Source organism: Eriocheir sinensis, chromosome 54 (assembly GCF_024679095.1).
Source record: "Eriocheir sinensis breed Jianghai 21 chromosome 54, ASM2467909v1, whole genome shotgun sequence".
NCBI classification, from domain to species: Eukaryota; Metazoa; Arthropoda; class Malacostraca; order Decapoda; family Varunidae; genus Eriocheir; species Eriocheir sinensis.
Window position 1 is genome coordinate 11,195,114 of NC_066562.1, and position 22,500 is coordinate 11,217,613.

The 22,500-nt window shown below is 44.7% G+C and overlaps 3 protein-coding genes and 1 long non-coding RNA gene across 7 annotated transcripts in view; 2 read left to right on the forward strand and 2 right to left on the reverse strand.

Annotated features, from left to right (window-relative positions):
• The window catches only part of LOC126983786 (vascular endothelial zinc finger 1-like), a 59,160-nt gene extending 43,319 nt beyond the window's left edge, over positions 1-15,841 (reverse strand). The window contains exon 1 of the mRNA XM_050836891.1: positions 15,696-15,841. The gene's annotated coding sequence lies outside the window, so the exon portion shown is untranslated. The remainder of the gene's footprint in view (positions 1-15,695) is intronic.
• LOC126983784 (solute carrier family 13 member 5-like) overlaps positions 1-17,757 on the forward strand; it is a 41,014-nt gene extending 23,257 nt beyond the window's left edge. For all 3 annotated transcript variants that reach the window (XM_050836886.1, XM_050836885.1, XM_050836887.1), the window contains 10 exons: positions 4,731-4,980; positions 5,340-5,470; positions 6,092-6,192; positions 8,361-8,627; positions 12,129-12,257; positions 12,559-12,762; positions 13,266-13,360; positions 13,889-14,172; positions 14,458-14,595; positions 15,716-17,757. In XM_050836886.1, the coding sequence (XP_050692843.1) occupies positions 4,731-4,980; positions 5,340-5,470; positions 6,092-6,192; positions 8,361-8,627; positions 12,129-12,257; positions 12,559-12,762; positions 13,266-13,360; positions 13,889-14,172; positions 14,458-14,595; positions 15,716-15,850 (1,734 nt within the window). In that variant the 3' untranslated portion in view covers positions 15,851-17,757. The remainder of the gene's footprint in view (positions 1-4,730; positions 4,981-5,339; positions 5,471-6,091; positions 6,193-8,360; positions 8,628-12,128; positions 12,258-12,558; positions 12,763-13,265; positions 13,361-13,888; positions 14,173-14,457; positions 14,596-15,715) is intronic.
• On the forward strand, positions 6,199-7,205 carry LOC126983787 (uncharacterized). Of its 2 annotated transcripts, XR_007736234.1 has the most exons (4): positions 6,199-6,359; positions 6,489-6,565; positions 6,690-7,063; positions 7,188-7,204. It is a non-coding gene; the product is annotated as an uncharacterized LOC126983787 (long non-coding RNA). The 2 variants fall into 2 exon arrangements; XR_007736235.1 differs by lacking the exon at positions 6,489-6,565 and having other exon boundaries at positions 6,614-7,063; positions 7,188-7,205.
• A 2,507-nt stretch (positions 17,758-20,264) lies between the features above and the next one.
• LOC126983794 (galanin receptor type 2-like) overlaps positions 20,265-22,500 on the reverse strand; it is a 99,907-nt gene continuing 97,671 nt past the window's right edge. Inside the window, 2 exon segments of the mRNA XM_050836921.1 lie at positions 20,265-21,346; positions 22,183-22,287. Coding sequence (XP_050692878.1) covers positions 21,074-21,346; positions 22,183-22,287 — 378 coding nt within the window. The 3' untranslated portion in view covers positions 20,265-21,073.

A 22,500-nucleotide genomic window follows, 5' to 3' on the forward strand; every position in this document is an offset into this window, starting at 1 on the left:
CGAATACAGGAAAAAACCGTAATAGGACAAGATGAAAAAATTAAACTCGTAGTAGAGAGAGAGAGAGAGAGAGAGAGAGAGAGAGAGAGAGAGAGAGAGAGAGAGAGAGAGAGAGAGAGAGAGAGAGAGAGAGAGAGAGAGAGAGAGGTTAGGGAAATAATAACGCTTTTCTGGCAACAATGCAAGAATGGAAAAATACAAAATAAACGTAATAGGGCAAGATGAGAAAATTGGAACTCGTGATAAAAAGAGAGATAAAAAGGAAAGGTTAGGGAAGTAATGACTTTTCTGGCAACAATGCAAGGATAGGAATAGAAAAAATAATAATAGAGGAGGAAAATAGAGTGAAATTAGAGAGAGAGAGAGAGAGAGAGAGAGAGAGAGAGAGAGAGAGAGAGAGAGAGAGAGAGAGAGAGAGAGAGAGAGAGAGAGAGAGAGAGAGAGAGAGAGAATGTCCGCCTCCCCGCTATTGTAGTTGTCAATGCAGTCTCTCTCTCTCTCTCTTTTAATGCCTTTGACCTTAGTAAATAGGTTTTTCCCGTGAACCTGTTCGTGTGTATGTGTGTGTGTGTGTGTGTGTGTGTGTGTGTGTGTGTGTGTGTGTGTGTGTGTGTGTGTGTGTGTGTGTGTGTGTGTGTGTGTGTGTGTGGCGTAGTGTGACTTGCATTATGAAAATTCTTGTAAGGAGGTGAAGTAGAGAGGAAGAGGAGAAGGAGGAGGAGGAGGAGGCAAAAGAGAGAGGGATAATAGATTGAATAATACCTGTTCGTCTGATTGAAAAAAACAAAACAAAATAAAACACTAAAAATAAAACAGGAAACAATTGAAGAGTACGAACCACGAACTAGGAAAACACACACACACACACACACACACACACACACACACACACACACACACACACACACACACACACACACACACACAAAGGCATACGAGTCAAGGTGAGCGGCGGGACCGGAGAATGCAGCGACACCTGTCCTACTTAGTAATGAGTTTCTCCGAACAGGTGGAAAATCACGCCGGGTATTTAAAAACGATGATGACGATGATGATGATGATGATGATGATGATGATGATGATGACGATGGAAGAGAGAGAGAGAGAGAGAGAGAGAGAGAGAGAGAGAGAGAGAGAGAGAGAGAGAGAGAGAGAGAGAGAGAGAGAGAGAGAGAGAGAGAGAGAGAGAGAGAGAGAGAGAATAAAAAAGAAAAAGAAACAAAGAAACAAAGAAACAAAGACACAAAGAAAGAAAGAAAGAAAGAAAGAAAGAAAGAAAAAGAAAGAAAGAAGGAAGGAAGAGAAAATAAACAAATGACAAATGACATTTCTTAGCCGATCCAGGATTCAGTACGTTTCCTAAGTAGTAGAAGGCAATGTTATAATTGTATTTCGTAAAGTATCCTTATAACCAAAAACCAACTAAAATTATGGGTATTCTTTTTCGTGAACAGAACATTGAACAAACAAGAGAACAATAATATGAAAATACGTCTAGCCAGCGTTGCCAGGTCATCGTACACAGGGCACAGTATCTACCGGTTTCTGACGCCTAACTATTGCCAAGAAACATCAGGATCTAACTCTTAAAACGATAACTATAAATTAGTTTCGTTATTGGAGCCCAGAAGACAGTTTGGGGGTAGGAAGTCGGGAAATATAATCGGCTGAGTGTGACAATCAGGCAACGCTGAGGCTGTAGCTCCGTGTACGCCATTTTGCGGGTGTCAGATACCATAAATAGCATATTTTTACTGCGCAAAGCAGGTGATGTCCCTTATTGTGACTCAGTGAGCTTTCATATTTATCTATTTGTGTATATTTCACGGTGGCAAAACTTTCATTACTAGTTTCATTTTTACTGTGACACGAATATGTGAGTTTTTCACAATAGAATTTCCCTCAAACAAGTGAGTCAGACGCCACAGAAATATTACCAGTGTGTGTATGAATGAATACAAAGATAAGCACATACTTTGATTTAACTCCAGGATGTCTCGTGGATCATTAATAAATAAAAACAAAATATCTGGATAGGCTACGCTTTAGCTATGGCTGCCAAAAAAGTCCCTCCGCCAAGTTTGTACCCCCTCATTTGGTGATTGTCAGGTGCGCCACCAAATGAAAAAGAGAAGAGGAGGAGGAGGAGGAGAATACAATGGAGAGAGGAAGAGGGAGGAAGAGGGGGAGGAGGGAGAGGAGGAAGAGGAGGAGAGGGAGGAGGATAGGAGGAGGAGGGAACCATAAGTGGACGAAGGGGAAGGAGGGGAAGGGGAAGGGAGAGGGAGGAAGGAGGGATGGGAAGGTGTCAGGGGAGGAAGGGAAGGAAGGGGAAGGGAGGGAAGGAGGGAAGGGGAAGGGAGGGAAAGGAATGTGGAGAGAGAAGGAAGGAAGGGGAGATGGGGAGGGAAGAGAAGGAGGAGAAGGAGGAGGAGGGAAGGGAAGGGAAGGGAAGGGAAGGGAAGGGAAGGGACGGGAGAGAACCTGAAGTAAGGAAGAAGGAGAGAGAAGAAAAGGAAGAGGGGAGAAGAAGGAGGAGGAGGAGAAGGAGGAGGAGGAGGAAGGCAAAGTTGAAATCCTTATACTAACCTTCTAATAACTTCCCTTCCCTTACTTACACCGGCCTATTAATACTTACAAAGCCTATCTACTTATATATCAAAGGCAAATTCTTCTTTTTTCGTCCTAAGTAACATCAGTGACTTCATTCCCAGCTAACACTTTACGGGTGATGGGAATGCGATCAATGTGTGTTTATGACTTAAGTGTGCTTGGATACTAAGGAGATAGGAGGAGGAGGAAGAGATGGGAGGAGGAAGAGAAGGAAGGAGGAGGAGAATGAAAGAGGAGGAGGCAGAGGAAGGGAGAGGAATAGGAAGGGGAAGAAAAGGGATGAGAAAGGAGGAGGAAGAGAAGGAAGGAGGAGGAGAATGAAGGAGGAGGAGGCAGAGGGAAGGGAGAGGAAGGAAAGGAAAAGGAAGTTTAAGGAAGAGGAAGGAGAAGGAAGTGAGAGAGGAGGAGGAAGATAATGAAGGAGGAGGAGGAGGCAGAGGAAGGGAGAAAAAGGGAAGGAAGGGAAAGGAAGAGGATGAGGAAGGAGGAGGAGGAAGAAAAAAAGAGAAAAGGAGATTAGAGAAGAGCAACACAGAAGAGAGGAAGGAAGGGAGGAGATAGGTAGGAGGGGAGAGAGAGAGAGAAGGGGAAGGACCCGAAGGAGGAGGATTAAATACGTGACCAAGAATATCCCCCATTGCATTATCTTATACCCGGCCCTCCAGTGCACCGAGCGGGCATACAAACACACCAAAGTAGGCATCCCTGGGGCACACGCTGTAGTCATCCTCCCCCCCTTCCTTCCCCGGGGCAGTGTTACGAGTGGAGTCCCCCAGGGGTCGGTGCTGGGTCCCCTGCTTTTTACTATTTACATCAATGACTTGGACACAGGAATTAGTAGTGATGTCAGTAAGTTCGCAGATGATACCAAGATCGGTAGAGTAATCCAGTCAGACAGGGACGCTAGCGTTCTCCAGGATGAGCTTGACAGACTATATGATTGGGCGGGGAAGTGGCAGATGGAATTCAATGTCGGGAAGTGTAGCATTCTGAGTGTAGGCCTATAGGAATAACCCCTCACACAATTACTCCTTAAATGGCACTCCTCTAAGCAGGTCTGGGCGTCCTAGTGAGCGCTGACCTCCGTCCTAGGGCTCAATGCATTCAGGTCAAAAATCGTGCCAACAGAGTACTTGGTTTCATCTCAAGGAGCGTAAGCAATAGGAGCGCTGAAGTCATCCTCAAACTTTACTTAGCACTAGTTAGACCTCACCTCGATTATGCAGTTCAGTTCTGGTCCCCCTACTATAGAATGGATATCAAGATGTTAGAATCTGTACAGAGGAGGATGACAAAGATGATTCAGGGGGTGAGAAACTTGCCTTATGAAGATAGGCTGAAGCAGTTAAATCTACACTCTCTGGAAAGGCGAAGGTTGCGAGGAGACTTGATCGAAGTCTATAAATGGATGAAGGATGTTATTGGTGAGACTGGGCTGGATAAGTCTACGGGGGGAACTCTTCAGGAACAGTCCCGCTTGGGGGTTTCATCCACGGGGGAATTTCAGGGGGGTTTAAAAGAATGGGAGAGGGGATTTAGAATGCTTAGAGCGAGAGGTTAGGATCGGAAACAGAAAGGAGGATTTAAAAGGATGGGAAGGGGGATTTAAAAAGCGAGACGTTAGGATTAGGAACAGAGGGGGATTAAAGAGCATAGGGAAGGGGATTTGAAAGCATATACAGGGTAGGATTTTTTTCCCCCGGGGTTTCATCCATAGAGGAATTTCAGGGTTTCAAGGGGGATTCAATACGATGGGAAGGGGTGTTGAATGTATAGAGCTAGAGGTTAGGATTAGAAACAGAGAAGGGGATTTAAGAGCATAGGGAAAGGGGTTTGAAGGAATATACAGGATTGGAGTTTTTTCCTTTTTCCTTTTCCTGTCCTTTCCTTCCTTTCCATTCTCTTCCCTTCCTCCTCCTTTCCCTTGTCTCTCTTTCTTTTATAGTTCCCCCTTTTATTATCTCGTTCTCATTTCTTATATTCGGATTTGCAGGCTGTTATCCACTCCACTCTTATCCTCACTCCAACTCCGATTCCACAGCACTCCACCCTAACTCCCCCAAACTGCACTCCACATCCCTCCCTCCACGTCTCTCAAACTCCACTTCTTCCAACAGGAGGCGAGATGCGGTTACGTCATCCTTATCATGGCTGTCTTCTGGGGGACGGAGGCTGTCCCTGTGGCAGTGACAGCGCTCATCCCTGTCTTCGCCTTACCCTTATTGGGCATCCTGTCTACCGGGGACGTCTGTATCGTGTATATTAAGGAGACGAATATGATGTTCCTCGGAGGCCTCACTGTTGCCATAGCGGTAGAGCATTGCAACCTCCATAGAAGAATTGCTCTGCGGGTGATTCTGCTTGTCGGTACGTATGAAGGAGATTAATATGATGTTCCTTGGAGGCCTCACTGTTGCCATCTAAGTCTATATATACCAAGTCAAGTCACTCTGCTTCAAAACTGCGACCGGTACGCGCAAGAGGCGGTTTTGGGGCGGAGCAGCGGGATGACGTCACTTGGAGCTAAAAAAAAAAAATACCCGCCAGTTCAGGGGTGACTAAAGTTGGGGCCGTGTGTGCAGTCTAGATGTGCATTCTCGCCTTCTTTCACAGCGCGTTCAGGCAAGCCACTGACGAAAAAATATGTCTTTTTATTGTGCTATTACGTAACTGTAATTTCATATACTCCCCTTCCCTTCTCACCCCCCTCTCTCTCCCTCCCCCAGGTCAGTCCCCCCGCAGTCTCATGGCCGGGTTCATGTTCACCACCATGTTCCTGTCCATGTGGATTTCGAACACGGCCACAACAGCCATGATGGTACCGATTGTGGACGCAATATTAGTGGAGTTGTATTCGGTAAGTATGAGGGGGAGGGAGGGGAGGGGAAGATTTGGATAGAGGGAGAGGGAAGGGGAAGGGGTAGGGAAGGGTAGGGTAGGGAAGGGAAGGGAAGATGTGGATAGAGGGAGAGGGGAAGGGGAAGGATTGGGAAGGGAAGGAGTGAGAGAAAGGGTGAATAGGAAAGGGAGGAGATGAGAAGGAGAGAGGAAGGGAAAGGGAGGAAAGGGGAAGAAAGGGGTGGATGGGAAAGGGAAGAGAAGGAGAAGAGGCAATATTCGATAAATGGAGGAAGAGGGAAAGGAAGGAGGGAAGAAAGATGCGGACTGGAAAAGGAAAGACAGGGGAAAAAGAAAGATACGGATTGGATGAGAGAGAGAGAGAGAGAGAGAGAGAGAGAGAGAGAGAGAGAGAGAGAGAGAGAGAGAGAGAGAGAGAGAGAGAGAGAGAGAGAGAGAGAGAGAGAGAGAGAGAGAGAGAGAGAGAGAGAGAGAGAGAGAGAGAGAGAGAGAGAGAGAGAGAGAGAGAGAGAGAGAGAGAGAGAGAGAGAGAGAGATAGAGAGAGAGAGAATGGTATAAACTTCCAATATAATCTCTCAAACCCTCTCCCCCCCTGCACCACCACCACCACCACCACAGTCAAGGGAGGTCAACGAAAACACGACCCACACGATTGAGATGGACATGAGCATCGCGCCGGCCAAGTCGAGTCAAATGGATCTGGTACAACAGGACGCGAGGTAAGGGAGAGGAGACAGGTGTGCGGACAGGTAAACTACATCAGGTGAGGACAGGTGAGCTTATGTACAGGTGGAGGGATGGGTGAAAGTGGTTTGTGGTGAACTTAGGTGGGGAAAGAAAGGTTAAATAGGGAAAAGATGAGTTAGTAAGTAAACAAATGATGAAGGTGATTGTGCTGGCAGGTAAACCAGTGCATAGGTGAGGACAGGTGAGCTTATGTACAGGTGAGTTGATAGGGGAGGGATAGGTGAAAGTAGTTTGTTAGTGTTTGTTAGTAAGTAAAGAAATGAAAAAGGTGTGCGGACAGGTTAACTAGTGCATAGGTGAGGACAGGTGAGCTTATGTACAGGTGAGTTGATAGGGGAGGGATAGGTGAAAGTGTTTTTTTAGTGTTTGTTAGTAAGTAAAGAAATGAAAAAGGTGTGCGGACAGGTTAACTAGTGCGTAGGTGAGGACAGGTGAGCTTATGTACAGGTGAGTTAGGGTGGATGGATAGGTGAAAGTAGTTTGTTAGTGTTTGTTAGTAAGTAAAGAAATGAAAAAGGTGTGCGGACAGGTTAACTAGCGCATAGGTGAGGACAGGTGAGCTTATGTACAGGTGAGTTGATAGGGGAGGGATAGGTGAAAGTAGTTTATTAGTGTTTGTTAGTAAGTTAACAAATGATGAAGGTGTGCGGACAGGTTAACTAGTGCGTAGGTGAGGACAGGTGAGCTTATGTACAGGTGAGTTGATAGGGGAGGGATAGGTGAAAGTAGTTTGTTAGTGTTTGTTAGTAAGTAAAGAAATGAAAAAGGTGTGCGGACAGGTTAACTAGCGCATAGGTGAGGACAGGTGAGCTTATGTACAGGTGAGTTAGGGTGGAGGGATAGGTGAAAGTGTTTTTTTAGTGTTTGTTAGTAAGTAAAGAAATGAAAAAGGTGTGCGGACAGGTTAACTAGTGCGTAGGTGAGGACAGGTGAGCTTATGTACAGGTGAGTTAGGGTGGATGGATAGGTGAAAGTGGTTTGTGGTGTACGTAGGTGGGGGAAAAAAGGTCATTTAGAGAAAAGATGAATTAGTTAGTAAAAAAAGGGTGAAGTATATATAGGAAGACAGATAGATTACTTGACTGATATAGTGATTGATAGATACACAGATATATTGATGTAGACAGGTAATGATAGGTGAGATTATAGGTACGTGAATGAATAAATGATGGATAAAATATAGGTAGACTGACAGATTCAACTGGCAGAAAGATGAATAGAGATTAATGAATATATGAATAGACGGGTAAATTAACATAGAAGCATAATAAACATAGACAAATAGAGATATATGGATAGCTCTTGACATACATAATTATACATCAATTAATACACTAATAGACAATATATTTAGATAGACTGATTAACTTAGAGAAATAAAAATATAGAAATAAATAAATAACAATAAAATCATTAATTGGTATGGAATATATTAATAAATCTCTTTTAATTTAGTGTTTTGTTATATTAAAAATTATCTACTACCATTATTATTATTATTATTATTATTATTATTATTATTATTATTATTATTATTATTATTATTATTATTATTATTGTGTTGACTAATCTGTATTTTATTTTCTTTGACGTTAATAAGCAAATTTTATCAAGACTTCTTTCAGAGTAAACACACACACACACACACACACACACACACACACACACACACACACACACACACACACACACACACACACACAGTTAAAACATAATCCTATTTCATCAACGAATTAAAAACAAACAATCAAAATCAATCATCCATCAATCCATTAATCCACCTATTCATTTACGCATCACTCATTCATCTATCCGTTCATCCACTCATCCACCCGTCCATGTATTCTTTTATCCACCCATTCACTCATCCACTCTGAAACGTGTCCAATTCATCCATTCATCCACTCATCCACCCTTAAGTGTATCCAATTCATCCATTCATCCACTCATCCACCCTTAAGTGTATCCAATTCATCCATTCATCCACTCATCCACCCTTAAGTGTATCCAATTCATCCATTTATCCACCCATTCACCCTCCACTTCTTCACCGATCCACTCCACAACCACTCCTTCACTCACTCCTTCCTCATCCACCCCACCCAAAAACTCATCCACTCACCCGCCAATCCACCAACAGCGACTACAGTAAGAGCGAGAAAGTGGAGCCTTACCCCTCTCTCGACAACCTCTCCACCATCACCACCGTCGCCAACCCATCCACAAAGTACCAGAAGGAAAATGAAGCTCTCAGTACCACGGGCGTTACCACCACTCCACCGGACTCCACCTCCCGCGCTCTCAGGGACATGTGCTTCCTGGCCACGGCATATTCGGCTAACATAGGCGGCACTGGATCGCTGACAGGCACCGGGCCGAATCTTGTAGTGAAAGGCGTTTTGGCAAGGTTAGACTACCCTGGGTTTGGTTAGGGGTGGTCTGGGAACGGTTGCATGTGCTTTGATAGATAGCACTGGGTCGCTCACAGGAACTCAATCTTGTGGTAGGGGGCGTTTTGGCAAGGTTAGACTACCCTGGGTTTGGTTATGGGTGGTCAGGGAAGGGTTGCATGTTCTTTTGATAGATAGCACTGGCTCGCTAACAGGCACTCAATCTTGTGGTAAGGGGCGCGTTGGCAAGGTTAGACTATCCTGGGTTTGGTTAGGGGTGGTCAGGGAAGGGTTGGAGTTTTGATAGGTAGCACTGGGTCGCTCACAGGAACTCAATCTTGTGGTAAGGGGCGTGTTGGCAAGGTTAGACTACGCTGGGTTTGGTTAGGGGTGGTCAGGGGAAGGGTTGAGGTTATATTTATGGGGTTATCTAATGCACGTCTGGCTAGCTAAGAAGGAACTGGACTCAATCTTGTGGTAAGGGGCGTGTTGGCAAGGTTAGACTATCCTGGGTTTGGTTAGGGGTGGTCAGGGGAAGGGTTGAGGTTATATTTATGGGGTTATCTAATGCACCTCTGGCTAGCTAAGAAGGAACTGGACTCAGTCTTGTGGTAAGGGGCGTGTTGGCAAGGTTAGGTCACGCTGGTTTTGGTTCCGGGAAGGTTAGATTAAGTTAGGTTGGGTTACGGGTGTCTTGTGAAGGGTTACTGGTATCTTTATCTTGGTTATCTTAGGTCACGGCAGGTTAAATTATGTTAAGTTTGGTTATCTTAGTTGTGTTAGGTTCCGGGAAGGTTAGATTAAGTTAGATTGGGTTACGGGCATCTTGTGAAGGGCTACTGGCATCTTTATCTTGGTTATCTTAGGTCACGGCAGGTTAGATTATGTTAAGTTTGGTTATCTTAGTTGTGTTAGGTTCCGGGAAGGTTAGATTAAGTTAGATTGGGTTACGGGCATCTTGTGAAGGGTTACTGGTATCTTTATCTTGGTTATCTTAAGTCACAGCAAGGTTAAATTACGTTAGGTTTGTCTCGGGCTGTCTTGTGGAGGGTTGGGGTTACGGTTGTCTTAGGTAGCTTAGGTTCGCTGGCGTGCATGCAAGAATTAACACCTTAGTCTACGGCCGTGACTCACTCCCGCTCGCCCGATCTTACCTTTACTTGTATATAATCCCTTTCAAACCGTGTACTCGTTTCCATGGTGTTGGATCCCTTTGCTCCCTCGCATGATTTAACTAACTTCGCCGCCTGATTTACCTGCCTGCTTCACCTAATTTGCCTGTGTGAAATGCATGTCAACTCACCTCACTCCTAATCACCTCACTTATCACCTCAAGCAAACTCATATCACCTTTTTTTCTCGTTGCTAATTACCTCACCTAATTACCTGTGTGAATTGCATGTCAACTCACCTCACTCCTAATCACCTCACTGTTTTCACCCCAAGTGAACTCATTTCACTTTTTTTTTCTTGTTGCTAATTACCTCACCTAATTATCTGTGTGAAATGTATGTCAACTCACCTTACTCCTAATCACCTCACTGTTTTCACCGCAAGTCAACTCATATAACTTTTTTACTCGTTGCTAATTACCTCATCTGATTTAACTTACTACCTAACCTAATATACCTGTGTGAATTGCATGTTACCTCACCTCACCTAAGGTTTTCACACAATCACTTCGCTCGTTTGATTTTGTTCCTTGCTGTGGGCAAGATGCATGGCCACACTAACACATAAACACGGGCACGCTAACTCACACTAACCATGGGCGCGCTAACTTACACTAACCATGGGAACGCAAACTTACACTAACCATGGACACGCTAACTCACACTAACTAAGGACGCATTAACGGATGATTCAACTCACACACACACACACACACACACACACACACACACACACACACACACACACACACACACACACTCTTCTAACAAGCAAACAAACCAGCACTTTCTCCTCAGCCTCAAAAGGAGATAAAAAACAAAAGGAAAGAAGAAAGAAGAAAAAAAGAAAAAAGAAAGAAAAGAAAAGAAGGAGGAAGGGAAGGAGAGAAGGAAGAAAGAAAGAAAGAAAGAAAAGAGAAGAAGGGAAAAGGAAAAAAAAGAAAAAAAAAAAAAAAAAAAGAAAGAGAGAGAAGAAAGGAGAGAGAGAGAAAAGAAAAAGAAAAAAAGAAGAAAACAAAAAGAAAAAAAAGCAAAAGAAATGCTATAAAACAACATATAACCACAACATATAACACACAATAACTTCCTACAGTCCAACACACCACACACACACCAGTCAGGCAGAGGAGGAGGAAGGAGAAGAAAAAGAAGGGGCGATGACCAGAAAGGAAATAGCGATGGAAAAAGAAAACGGGACAGAAAATTCAAGGGGGAACCATGCCAAAAAGATGAGGGCTATGATATGCCTCTCTATCATGCACTTTTCTAATCTAGGCGGCACAGGAATTATCACAGGATGCGGAACGAACTTATTGCTGAGTAATATCCAATCTGAGTAAGTAGGGGAAGGAGGATTGGATTGCAAGCTGAGATCCTTTTCATGGGAGTAGATTTGAAGTTTGTAATGTCCTATCCGAGTGAGTATTGGGATAGAGGATTGGATCGCAAGTTCAGATCCTTTTCGTGGGGTAGATATGTAGCCTTTGTTGTCCTGTCCGAGTATTGGGAAAGAGGATTGGATAACAAGTTCAGATCCTATTCATGTGGGTAGATTTGAAGTTTTATTGTCCTGTCCGAGTGAGTAGAGGGATAGAGGACTGGATAACAAGTTCAGATCCTTTTCACGGGGGATTTGAATAAGACATGTAGTTTCTGTTCGTTTCTTAACTATTGTTGTTGTTGTTGTTGTTGTAGTGGGCACCTCGAAGCTTATATTTGGATGTCTATGGATGAAAGGAAGAGAGAGGAGATGAAATGAGGAGGAGAAGATGGAAGAGGAGGAGGAGGAGGAGGAAGAGGAGGAGGGAAGATAAAAATTCGTCGGTTTGAACAATGTGGAGTCTGTGTTCGTGTTTACTATGAAGAAACAAACAAACAAACAAAGATGTGTTTTATCCCGACCACGAAGAAAAATAGGTAGAAATGTAGTGCTCTCTCTCTCTCTCTCTCTCTCTCTCGCCGGTCACACAAACAAACACAAAACAATACATGGATGAAATGTATGTTACTAAATCGCTTTATAATGAAATGCTTCTTCGCGCTATGGGTAAAATTATGCCTCTTGCTGTGTGTGTGTGTGTGTGTGTGTGTGTGTGTGTGTGTGTGTGTGTGTGTGTGTTAGATCAGTATGTGCGTGCGTTTAAATCTCTCTTCCTCCTCCTCCTCCTCCTGCTCCTCCTTTCCTCCTCTTTCCTCTCCCTCTTTCCTTTCCTTCCATCCCTCCCTTCCCTTTCCTATCCCCTTCCCTCCCCATCTCCTCGCTATTCCCCTTTATCATCCTTCCGCTTCGCCTCCTCCCCCTTCCCACCCCTCCTGCTCACTAACACACCTTCCCCACACCCGCAGCTCATACTCCGAACCCACGGGACTCAATTTTCTGACGTGGATGATGTTTAACGTACCTGGGATGCTGATCTGTGTGATTCTGGCCTGGGTGTGGCTGCAGATCCGATACTTGGGGCTCTTCAGGAAAAAGTAAGGATAGTTGGTTATTTACGATCATTTCTCTTCATTGTTTCTCTTCACTGTCTCTTTTCTTTGTATTTCTCTTCACTATTCGGCCTCTTGCAGTTTCCCTATGTTCTTATGTTCTTATGTTTTTCTTGTCAACTTCTTTCTATCTCTCCTCTTCCAGCTCTTCTCTTCAGCTCTTCTCTTCTCCCTTTCTCTTCACTATATCTCCTCACCACTTCTCCCACTGCTCTTCACCCCCTCTAACTAACCCCCATTTCACTACTTGAATACGTCTCTTCAACACTTCATTTCTCTTCAACAGGACCGAACTCGCGCAGGAGGTCCCGGAGGAGAGAAAGAGAGCAGTGAAGCAGTTTGTGGAGCAGAAGTACAGAGACCTGGGCCCAGTTCGATTCCAGGAGGTGGTGGTGCTGGTTCTCTTTATCATCCTCGTCTTCCTGTGCCTGTTCCGAGCTCCTGATTTCATCGAGGGATGGGCCGGCTACTTCGAACATACCTTTGGCGTGTAAGTGTTGGGGGGGAATGGGAGGGGAGGGGGGGTGAAGGGGGTTGGAGATATGGGGTGTCAGGGGTATGTTCCTTTGGGGGTGTTATGTGGGTAAAGGGTTATAAGTTTGGGGGGTTTAAGGTAAGGTAAGGGAGGTTGGGGATTGAAGAGGGTTGGAGGTATGGGGTGTCAGGGGTATGTACCTTTGGGGGTGTTATGTGGGTAAGGGGTTATAAGTTAGGGGGGTTTAAGGTAAGGTAAGGTAAGATAAGGGAGGGTGGGGTTTGAAGAAGGGTGGGTGAAGGGGGGTTTGTGTGTGTGTGTGTGTGTGTGTGTGTGTGTGTGTGTGTGTGTGTGTGTGTGTGTGTGTGTTACCAATGTTTTGTTTTTATTGCATACTCTGTCTTGTATTTCTCCTATTCCTTCCTATTTACTTCTTTTTTTGTCTGTGTGTGTAGGTAAGACTCATGTGTACGTGTCTATGTGTACCTATGACTCATGTGCGTGTGTGTGTGTTGCAGGGAAGTGGATGACGCAACACCCGCCATGTTCATTGTGTTCCTTCTCTTCTGCTTCTCTACAAAACTGAACTTCTGGTGTTTCAGGAAGCCCGGAGGTAAGTCTCTCTCTCTCTCTCTCTCTCTCTCTCTCACCATACATAATTTGACCATACATAACTTCACCATACATAACTTAACCATACATAACTTAACCATACATAACTTCACCATACATAACTTAACCATACAAAACTTCACCATACATAACTTAACCATACATAACTTAACCATACATAACTTAACCATACATAACTTCACCAATCTCCCTATCCCACCCTATCCCACACTTACAACCTTAACCATACATTCTATCCCTTCATTCCTCCTTTCCCTTCATCTCTCTCCCTGTTTCTCTCTTCTTTTCCTTCCCTCCCTCCATTAGATATCCCTCACACACCAACCAACCCAACCTCGGCAACCTCACCCATGACAACGAGGACGCGGGTGTTACTAAGGCGCCAGGACCAGATGAAATATTCCCGCGGCCTCTTGCAGTCTCCCTATGTTCTTATGTTCTTATGAGACACTGATAAGCTGAACCGTCCATCCTCACCCTCTCATCCATCCTCTCCTGCCATCCACAGACCCGCCTAAGGACCCCAAGGACAAGAATGAGGTGCTCACTTGGAAGGTAGTACAGGAGAAGATTCCCTGGGGCGTCGTACTACTGCTGGGAGGTGGTTTCGCTATGGCCGAGGGGAGCAAGGCGTCGGGGCTCTCAAAATGGTTAGGCGAGCAGCTGTACGTATTCAATGGCGTGAATAAAGGGGTGATTGTCCTGATCGTGACGCTCATGGTGGCCATGCTGACGGAGGTGGCGTCTAACTCGGCCACGGCTTCAATTATACTGCCCGTCCTGAATGAGCTGGTGAGTGTGCGGATGGGGGTGAAGGGGTGACGTGGGGTATGGGTGGGTGTGTGTGTGTGGGTGTGCGGCTTATCTCACCTAACGAAATTTGACCCTCTCCTAGTCTAGCACACTTAAGTTAGCCTATCCTGTCCTTCCATTAAATTACTAAGCCCTCATCTAGCGTAACTTGACCCTCTCCTCCTGGTCTAACACACTTAACCTTACCTATCCTGTCTGTCCCTGCCTTTCCCTCCTGTCACCCCAACCTAACTTAACATAACGCCCTCCTTCCTTCCTACCCAGGCTCTCAATATCAACGTGAACCCGCTCTACCTGATGCTTCCCGCCGCTGTCTGCTGCTCCTACGCCTTCATGCTGCCCGTGGCCACGCCTCCCAACGCTATCGTCTTCAGCGTCGCCGATATGAAGAGCAGCGAGATGGTAAGACGAGAGAGTGGAAGTTTAGTTGAGTCCACCTTTAATTTTTTTTGGTTTACCTTGATTTTTTGTTTGTTTAGCCTGTTTATTTGTTTTTTTAGTGTTCATTTTGGTTTACTACGGTCTATATTTACTTTTTGTTTGTTTGTTTGTTTACTCGTATATTTTGAGTTTAGTTTAGAATGGAAGTTTAGTTGAGTCCACCTTTAATTTTTTTGTCTACCTTGATTTTCTGTGTTTAGCCTGGTTTTTGTTTCTTTAGTGTTCATTTTGGTTCACTACTGTTTTTATTTACTTGTTTTTTTTTTGTTTACTCGTGTGTTTTGAGTTTAGGTGAATGTATAAAGCGAGCTAGTTTTTTCACTCCTTTTAGCGAATTGGTGAGATTTTTTCTCGTTTTCTCCTGGCCGTGTTCAGTGTAATGGGTTTAGTGTTATCATATTGCAGGGGCGAGACGGAAGGGTAGCGAAAATATATGCAAAAATAGGAGTGCCCGTGGGAGGGTTAAATTTAATCTAGTCTACCCTTAAATGCTGAGATGACAGGTGCTCGTTTTCTGTTCATCCCTACTCCTCCTCCTCCACCTCTTCTTCTTCTTCCTCCTCCTCCTCCTCTTCTTCTTAAATTTAACATACCACATAGGCAAAGTTTTTCATAAGTCTCCATTTCCTCACACACACACACACACACACACACACACACACACACACACACACACACACACACACACACACACACAACGTAGTCTACCTTTAAAATAACAGGTTTTCTCTCACATTCTACGTTTCTCTTATCATGAACGTTTTTTGCCCACAACACGCCCCCAGCACACACACATACACACACGTACACAAGGTCGACACCCCGCGCACACGTGATCACCCATCGCCTTTACACACACACACACACACACACACACACACACACACACACAAACAGGCTATATACGTAACTGTTGAACTCTCTCTCTCTCTCTCTCTCTCTCTCTCTCTCTCTCTCTCTCTCTCTCATCACCACTACTACCAAAATCACCACTACCACTACCACCACCACTACTACTACCACCACCACTACCATCATCACCACCACCACCACCCACTCACCTCCATTTCCCTCGTTCCAGATGAAGGCCGGAATTGTGATGAACATTGTGTGCGTCTTGGTGTTGAATGTGATGATCAACACCCTTGGAGTGGTGATATTTGACCTCAACACCATGCCCGCGTGGACCAACTCAAGCCTCACCCACACCTTCTGAAGATGATGGAGTTGACCAGTGGTGTTGAAGGGTCAACACCACTTTTCTTCATCACCATTTGTTTTTCCTTCACTACTGTTGTCATCACCACTATTTTTTTCTAGGTCACTTTCGCTCGTGGTGGTGATGGTGGTGGTGATGAAGCTGTACTCACCACCATCACCACTACCATGTGACGTCATTCTCTGTGTCATCACCATTCTTACGATTTTCATCACCACTTTTTATATACAGCGTCATTTGTCCAGGGTGGTGATGGTGGTGGTGATTGATGTTGTTATCGTCATCACTCACTCCTTTTGGTGATGAGTGGGGGTGGTGAATCAGCTATGTCACCACCACCATCACCACCACTACCACCACCGTCATCACTATACCCATATCATCACACTTTCGTAATAGCACAATATCACACGACTTCCTGGTGGTGGTGGAGGTGGTGATGGTGGTGATGAGAGTGGTGTTACGTGTCATCACCACCTTTTGGGCTGATCCATCACCACCACCACCACCACCTCCATGGGATACGAACTAGTGTACACACACACACACACACACACACACGTAAACATACACTCACACACGCACACACGTACACACGCTCACAAGTCTAAACGAATACTGAACTCTCTCTCTCTCTCTCTCTCTCTCTCTCTCTCAGGCGGCAGGTTTTTTTGCGATAACTACCACGTGCGAGGCAAGTGATGGTCACGCCGTTGGTGGGAGAGAGAGAGAGAGAGAGAGAGAGAGAGAGAGAGAGAGAGAGAGAGAGAGAGAGAGAGAGAGAGAGAGAGAGAGAGAGAGAGAGAGAGTAAAAAAAACTGTGCATATTTAATTAAGACACGCATCCAACGTCTTTCTGTTTGTAATGACTGGACGGGTAGTCACCTCGGCTAGGGGAGGTATATGCGTGCATGATAAGGACGGTGACAGCAGTGTTTAGCGATAGTGGTCTTAATAGATATCACAAAACTGAAATAGTTTTGTTACTGTTGGGTTCAGGCACTGTTGTTGTTGTTGTTGTTGAAGCTGAATAATTGTATATAATAATTGTATCTTTATTAATAGCATCCTATGTTTTTTTTATAAAGCCGTCAATGAATCTAAAGAAAATTCAATTAATTGCTGCTGAAAAAAAGTGTGTATTAGCCAGGCAGACCCTGGCAGGGGGAGTGTGGGCCGATGGCAGCCAAGAAATATCATGAATACTTCGCTCGTAGGGGGGAGGGGGGAGGGCAGAGCACCCTGAAAGAGACAACAGTTATAGACTCGCTTGTCTTTTAGAGGTCTTGAGGGATACGAGGTAAGAGCACGCCCTCCCCAGCGGGCCTGACTCAGGGGCGGCAAAGGACAGCTGGCTGTGCACGTGCGGCCCCCCGAGCCCCGCAACACAGTGTTCTCTAGGCAAGGGCTCGGCAACCCGTGGTGCTGGAGGAGACTTTCATTGTTTCAACGAGAAAATAAATCTGTTAGTGAGGCGGAAGGCAAAATTTTGGCTCAAAAACATAACTATCTCAGAAAGAAGAGAACACGCTCAACAGCCCAAAGTGTATTGTAGCCTTCTGCTGCCTCAGGGCGTCTCCAAAGTTACCGAAGCAATCAACCGTTGCCTGGATAGTGCTGCCGTGCATGACACCCTCGCCGTGACGGGCGAAATAATTGTTAGGAGGCCCGTGAGCCGTGAGCCGCAGCCTGCCGCCGCCCCGTCGGACACACTCACGCCCGCCGCACCAGTCTGCCGCCGCCCCGCCGGACACACAACCGCCCGCCGGGCCCAACGCCGCGGGCGTCGCTGGCCGCCTGGGGCGTGGTGCCGTGCCGATGTTGTGTTGCGAACAATGGAGGCGTGAGATACTTGTTTTGTGTTGGGAAAAGATTATAGGAAAAATATATTTTACTTTTAAAAATGACATTCATTATCCTGCTCTCTCTCTCTCCCCGACAATATATATATATATATATATATATATATATATATATATATATATATATATATATATATATATATATATATATATATATATATATTGTTGGCCTAATGCATGGAGGAGACGACACCGATGATGAAAAGAACGATGTGACTATACCAGCGAGGCACAGCGGCAGTAACAACCACCACCACCACCACCACCCCCCCCCCCACCCCCACCCCCACCCCCACCACCACCACCACCACCACCACCACCACCACCACCACCACCACCACCACCACCACCACCACCGCCACCACCGCCACCAGCAAACACAAGCTAAAGTAAAGAGGTGTAATAAGATGATCCGCTGGGCTGCAAAATGATGTCAGTAACGAGCCAAAACCACCACTAAGGAATAAATTAAACAAACAGCAATAAAATAAATATACACTTTTTATCCACAAATTTGTACAATCACACACAGATAGAGATAATTATTTTTTGTATATATTATTTTTATTATTTTTTATTATTAGTGCTATACTATGTATCTATATTTTTATTTTTATTTTACATCTTGTTCTTAAGTATAAATGAACAGTATGTAAGGAAGGAGGAGGAGGAGGAGGAGGAGGAGGAGAAACGGAAAAATAATGGAAAAGAACAAGTGAAAAAACAATAAGAAAGGGAGGCAGAGTACACTGCTGCTCTGAAAACAAGAACTGTCTCATATTCTTAAACATTTCAATAACAAAGAGTACATAGTTGACAAGGCTTTCGTAGGAGGTAAGGGGGCATTTCCAGGGGTACTTTTATGACCCTGGTGATAGTTTGACCCTTCTTCTGTACCATGAACCTAAAAAAACACATTAGAATTCTTAAAAATTTTGATGCCCAAGAACATAGTTGACAAGGCTTTCATAGGAGCTAAGGGGGAGATTTCCAGGGTATCTTCTGTACCATGAACCTAAAAAAAAACTCATTAAATCTCTTAAAAATTTTGATGCCCAAGAACATAGTTGACAAGGCTTTCATAGGAGCTGAGGTGGGCATTTCCAGGGGTACTTTTATGACCCTGGTGGTAGTCTGGCACTTCTTCTGTACCATGAACCTAAAAAAACACTCATTAGAATTCTTAAAAATTTCGATGCCCAAGAACATAGTTGACAAGGTTTTCGTAGGAGCTAAGGGGGAGATTTCCAGGGGTACTTTTATGACCCTGGTGGTAGTTTGACCCTTCTCCTGTACCGTGAATCTAAAAAAAAACACCCATTGGTACTAGATTAGCCTCCTTTACGACCTTTGGAAACACTCGATGTGATCTATGAGTCTTGGCAAGAGGGTTTGAGTGCAAGGACATTAGGATTCAGTGCTCTGTATAAGGGATTGGAATGCTTATAAGGGGATTCAAGTACACATAGAGAAGATTTTGATGTGCGTGATGCTGGCTCAAAGATGCTGGAGGCTGTGGGATGAAGGATGCGACTTGTAGGAGATGCTGCCTTATAAGTAGGAGTAGGACAGCCCTGTAGGATACCTGTAGGATAGATAAGGGATGTCAGATGATAGTTTTTCCTTTTTTTGTTTACTTTTATTACCTCTCTCTCTCTCTCTCTCTCTCTCTCTCTCTCTCTCTCTCTCTCTCTCTTGTCCCTCCATCCTTCCTACTCTTCCCTTCTTCCTCACCTCCTTCCCTTCCTGCTCTTCCTCCTCCTTTCCTCTTCATTCCCTTCCTCCTCTTCTCCTCACCTTCCTCCTCCTCCATCTCATCCTTCGCAGGGGTCAGGAGGGAAGAGGTCAAGGTCACACGATGAGAGGTCACGCGGATGAGGGTGACCCCGGGGCAGAACATGTTTCCGACGTGTTGGGACGAGAAGCGACTGGACAGTGCGAAAAAAAGATAGTTATTTGGAAAAATGAATGAAATGTTGTTGTAGTAGTAGTAGTAGTAGTAGTAGTAGTGGTGGTAGTAGTAGTAGTAATAGTAGTAGAGGTGGTAGTAGTAGTAGTAGTAGTAGTAGTAGTAGAAATAAGGGAAATGAAGATGGGAATGAAAAATAAAGGAAACAAAATAAACAAAAAATAAGACACGAAGAAAGAAGAAGAAGAAGAAGAAGAAGAAGATGAAGAAGAAGAAGAAAAAGAAGAAGAAGAAGCAATAACATGTAAATCTTAACAAATATTTAAATAAAGGGAAAAAAATATAAAAAAATCACATTCTCTTATACTCGAAACCCTGTGAGGGAGAGAGAGAGAGAGAGAGAGAGAGAGAGAGAGAGAGAGAGAGATTAAAGATAGCCTTATTTTCTTTAATGTTATAAAAGGACCTTCCAAAAGACACTTAATTATGCAAGCAATTAGTTCTTTGACCCCCCCCCTCTCTCTCACTCTCTCTCTCTCTCTCTCTCTCCAAAATACACAAGCTCCCCCTTCTACAGTCTCACCTTACATAGAAAACGGGATGACGATGACGAAGAAAACGACGATGATGATAGTTGACGATGATTCACTGTACACACACACACACACACACACACACACACACACACACACACACATACATACATACATACACACACACTAGAAGCACCCATATTCCTTTTCTTCCTCTTCTTCCTCTTCCTCCTCCTCTTCTTCCTCCTAATGTCTTCCCTCTTCCTCTTCCTCTTAATCATCAGATACAGCGATACATATTTTCTTCCTCTTCTTCTTTCTCTTCCTCCTCTTGGTCACAATGTCAAAGGTCTTTTCTATCTTTTCCAGTCTTCTTTTTCTTCTTATTGTTTTCTTCATTTATTTTCTTCCTCCTCTTCCTCCACCTCCTCCACTGAGTTCTTTCTTTCTTCTTCAATACGGAACAATATGTCTTCATTCTTTTCAATATATTTCCTTTTTTTCTTCTTTTTCTTCCTTTTTCTTCATTCTCTATAAATTCTTCTTCTTCTTCTTCTTTCTTTTTTTCTTTCTTTTCTTCTTAATATTTACCTGAAACTCGTCCTCCTCCTCCTCCTCCTTCTTCCTCCTCTTCCTATAACACATCTTCTTCCTCCTCCTCTTCCTATAACACATCTTCTTCCTCCTCCTCCTCTTCCTCTTCCTCTTCCTATAACACATCTTCTTCCTCCTCCTCCTCCTCTTCCTCTTTCTATAACACATCTTCCTCCTCCTCCTCCTCTTCCTCTTCCTATATAACACAACCCCTTTCTTCCTCCTCCTCCTCCTCATCTTTCTCCTATTCCTACAACACATCCCCGACCACCACCATCACCACCACCCCCTCCTCCTCCTCCTCCTCCTTCTCCTCCATTTCCTACATAGTGGACACCGTTTCTAAGTCCGTGTGTCTCGTGGTTCCTTCGGGGGAGCAGGACGAATGGACGCTTCTTGTCATAACCCGGGTAAGGAGGTTTCTGGGGGGCGGTCGTCTCCTGCAGCAGCGCGATGCCCCCACACACAGCCGGCATGGGGAGGCGCGCTGCATCGATCGCCTGAAGTTCTTGGACATGGAGCAGTAGATGATGGGGTTGATGCAGCAGTGGACGAAGGGGAGGAGCACGAAGACGATGTTGAAGTTGTAGAAGACCTGTGGGTGAAGAAGGGAAGATGAGGGGAGAAGATAGAGAGAGGGAAAATGTGTCGCGTTGGTTTGATAAGGGAGAGACAGGTTCATAATGATTCCCTTCCCTCTCCTAATATGTCCTATAGCAATTCATTCTGAAAAATCAGTAGTGCAGTTGCGGTAGTGCGGTCCCATTTTTTTCTTTCCCAGTGCGGTACGCGGTGAGCGGTACTGCGGTAGCGGTGGCCAAAAAAACAAAAAAAACATCATTGCCTATCCTGGCTACCCATACAAAGGAAACATGCCTAAAACAGTACAATGAAAAATCGTCCGGCAGCATGACGGGCCCGGGGTTGAAATGTCCGGCACCGCGCGGGTTAAAGAAGACTCGCAGTGTAGTAGTTTAGTCTGTCTGTTTAGTATTTAATTTTGAACAATAACTGAAAAGTCAGAATGATTGGATCACTGATCCTGATGACTGATACCGATTGACTGATTGAGTCAGATTTACTGAAAAAAAAAAATTCAATGAGCCGCGCTGCATGTCATCTTCGGTAGTTTTCAAGGTACCGCAAAAAGTACCGCAGGATTTTTTAGTCCGGTCAGCGGTAGTGCGGTATTTTCAGAAATTTTGCGGTAGTGCGGTATTTTTTTGTAATGCCAATATGTCCTGTAGCACTTAATTCTTTTTCCTCTCCCTGTATGTCTTATAGCACTTCATTCCTTCAACAAACTCATTATCAGGGTCATTCACAGTCATTCCCTTCCCCTCGTTCTGTGCATCCCCTTGTGTCTCCCTCTTGGGCCAGCGGTGCGTGGTCGTGGGAAGCGGGACAGTGTTACCAGCTACGCGCTCTCACCTCGTTGAACTGCGTGAGGCCGAGGTGGATGCAGACCTTCATCACCAGGTTCGGGCCCCAGCACAGGAGGAACAGCAGCACCACCACGATCAGCATCTTTATCACCTGCAACACCACCGTCATCACCATCATCACCACTATCATCATTCTTCTTCTTCTTATTATTATCATTATTATTATCATTATTCTACTAATTATAAGAAGGAGAATTATTACGAGTGTGTGTGTGTGTGTGTGTGTGTGTGTGTGAGAGAGAGAGAGAGAGAGAGAAAACTGAGATTTAACACGCCATAAAAATGATAAACTCCAGCACATGCC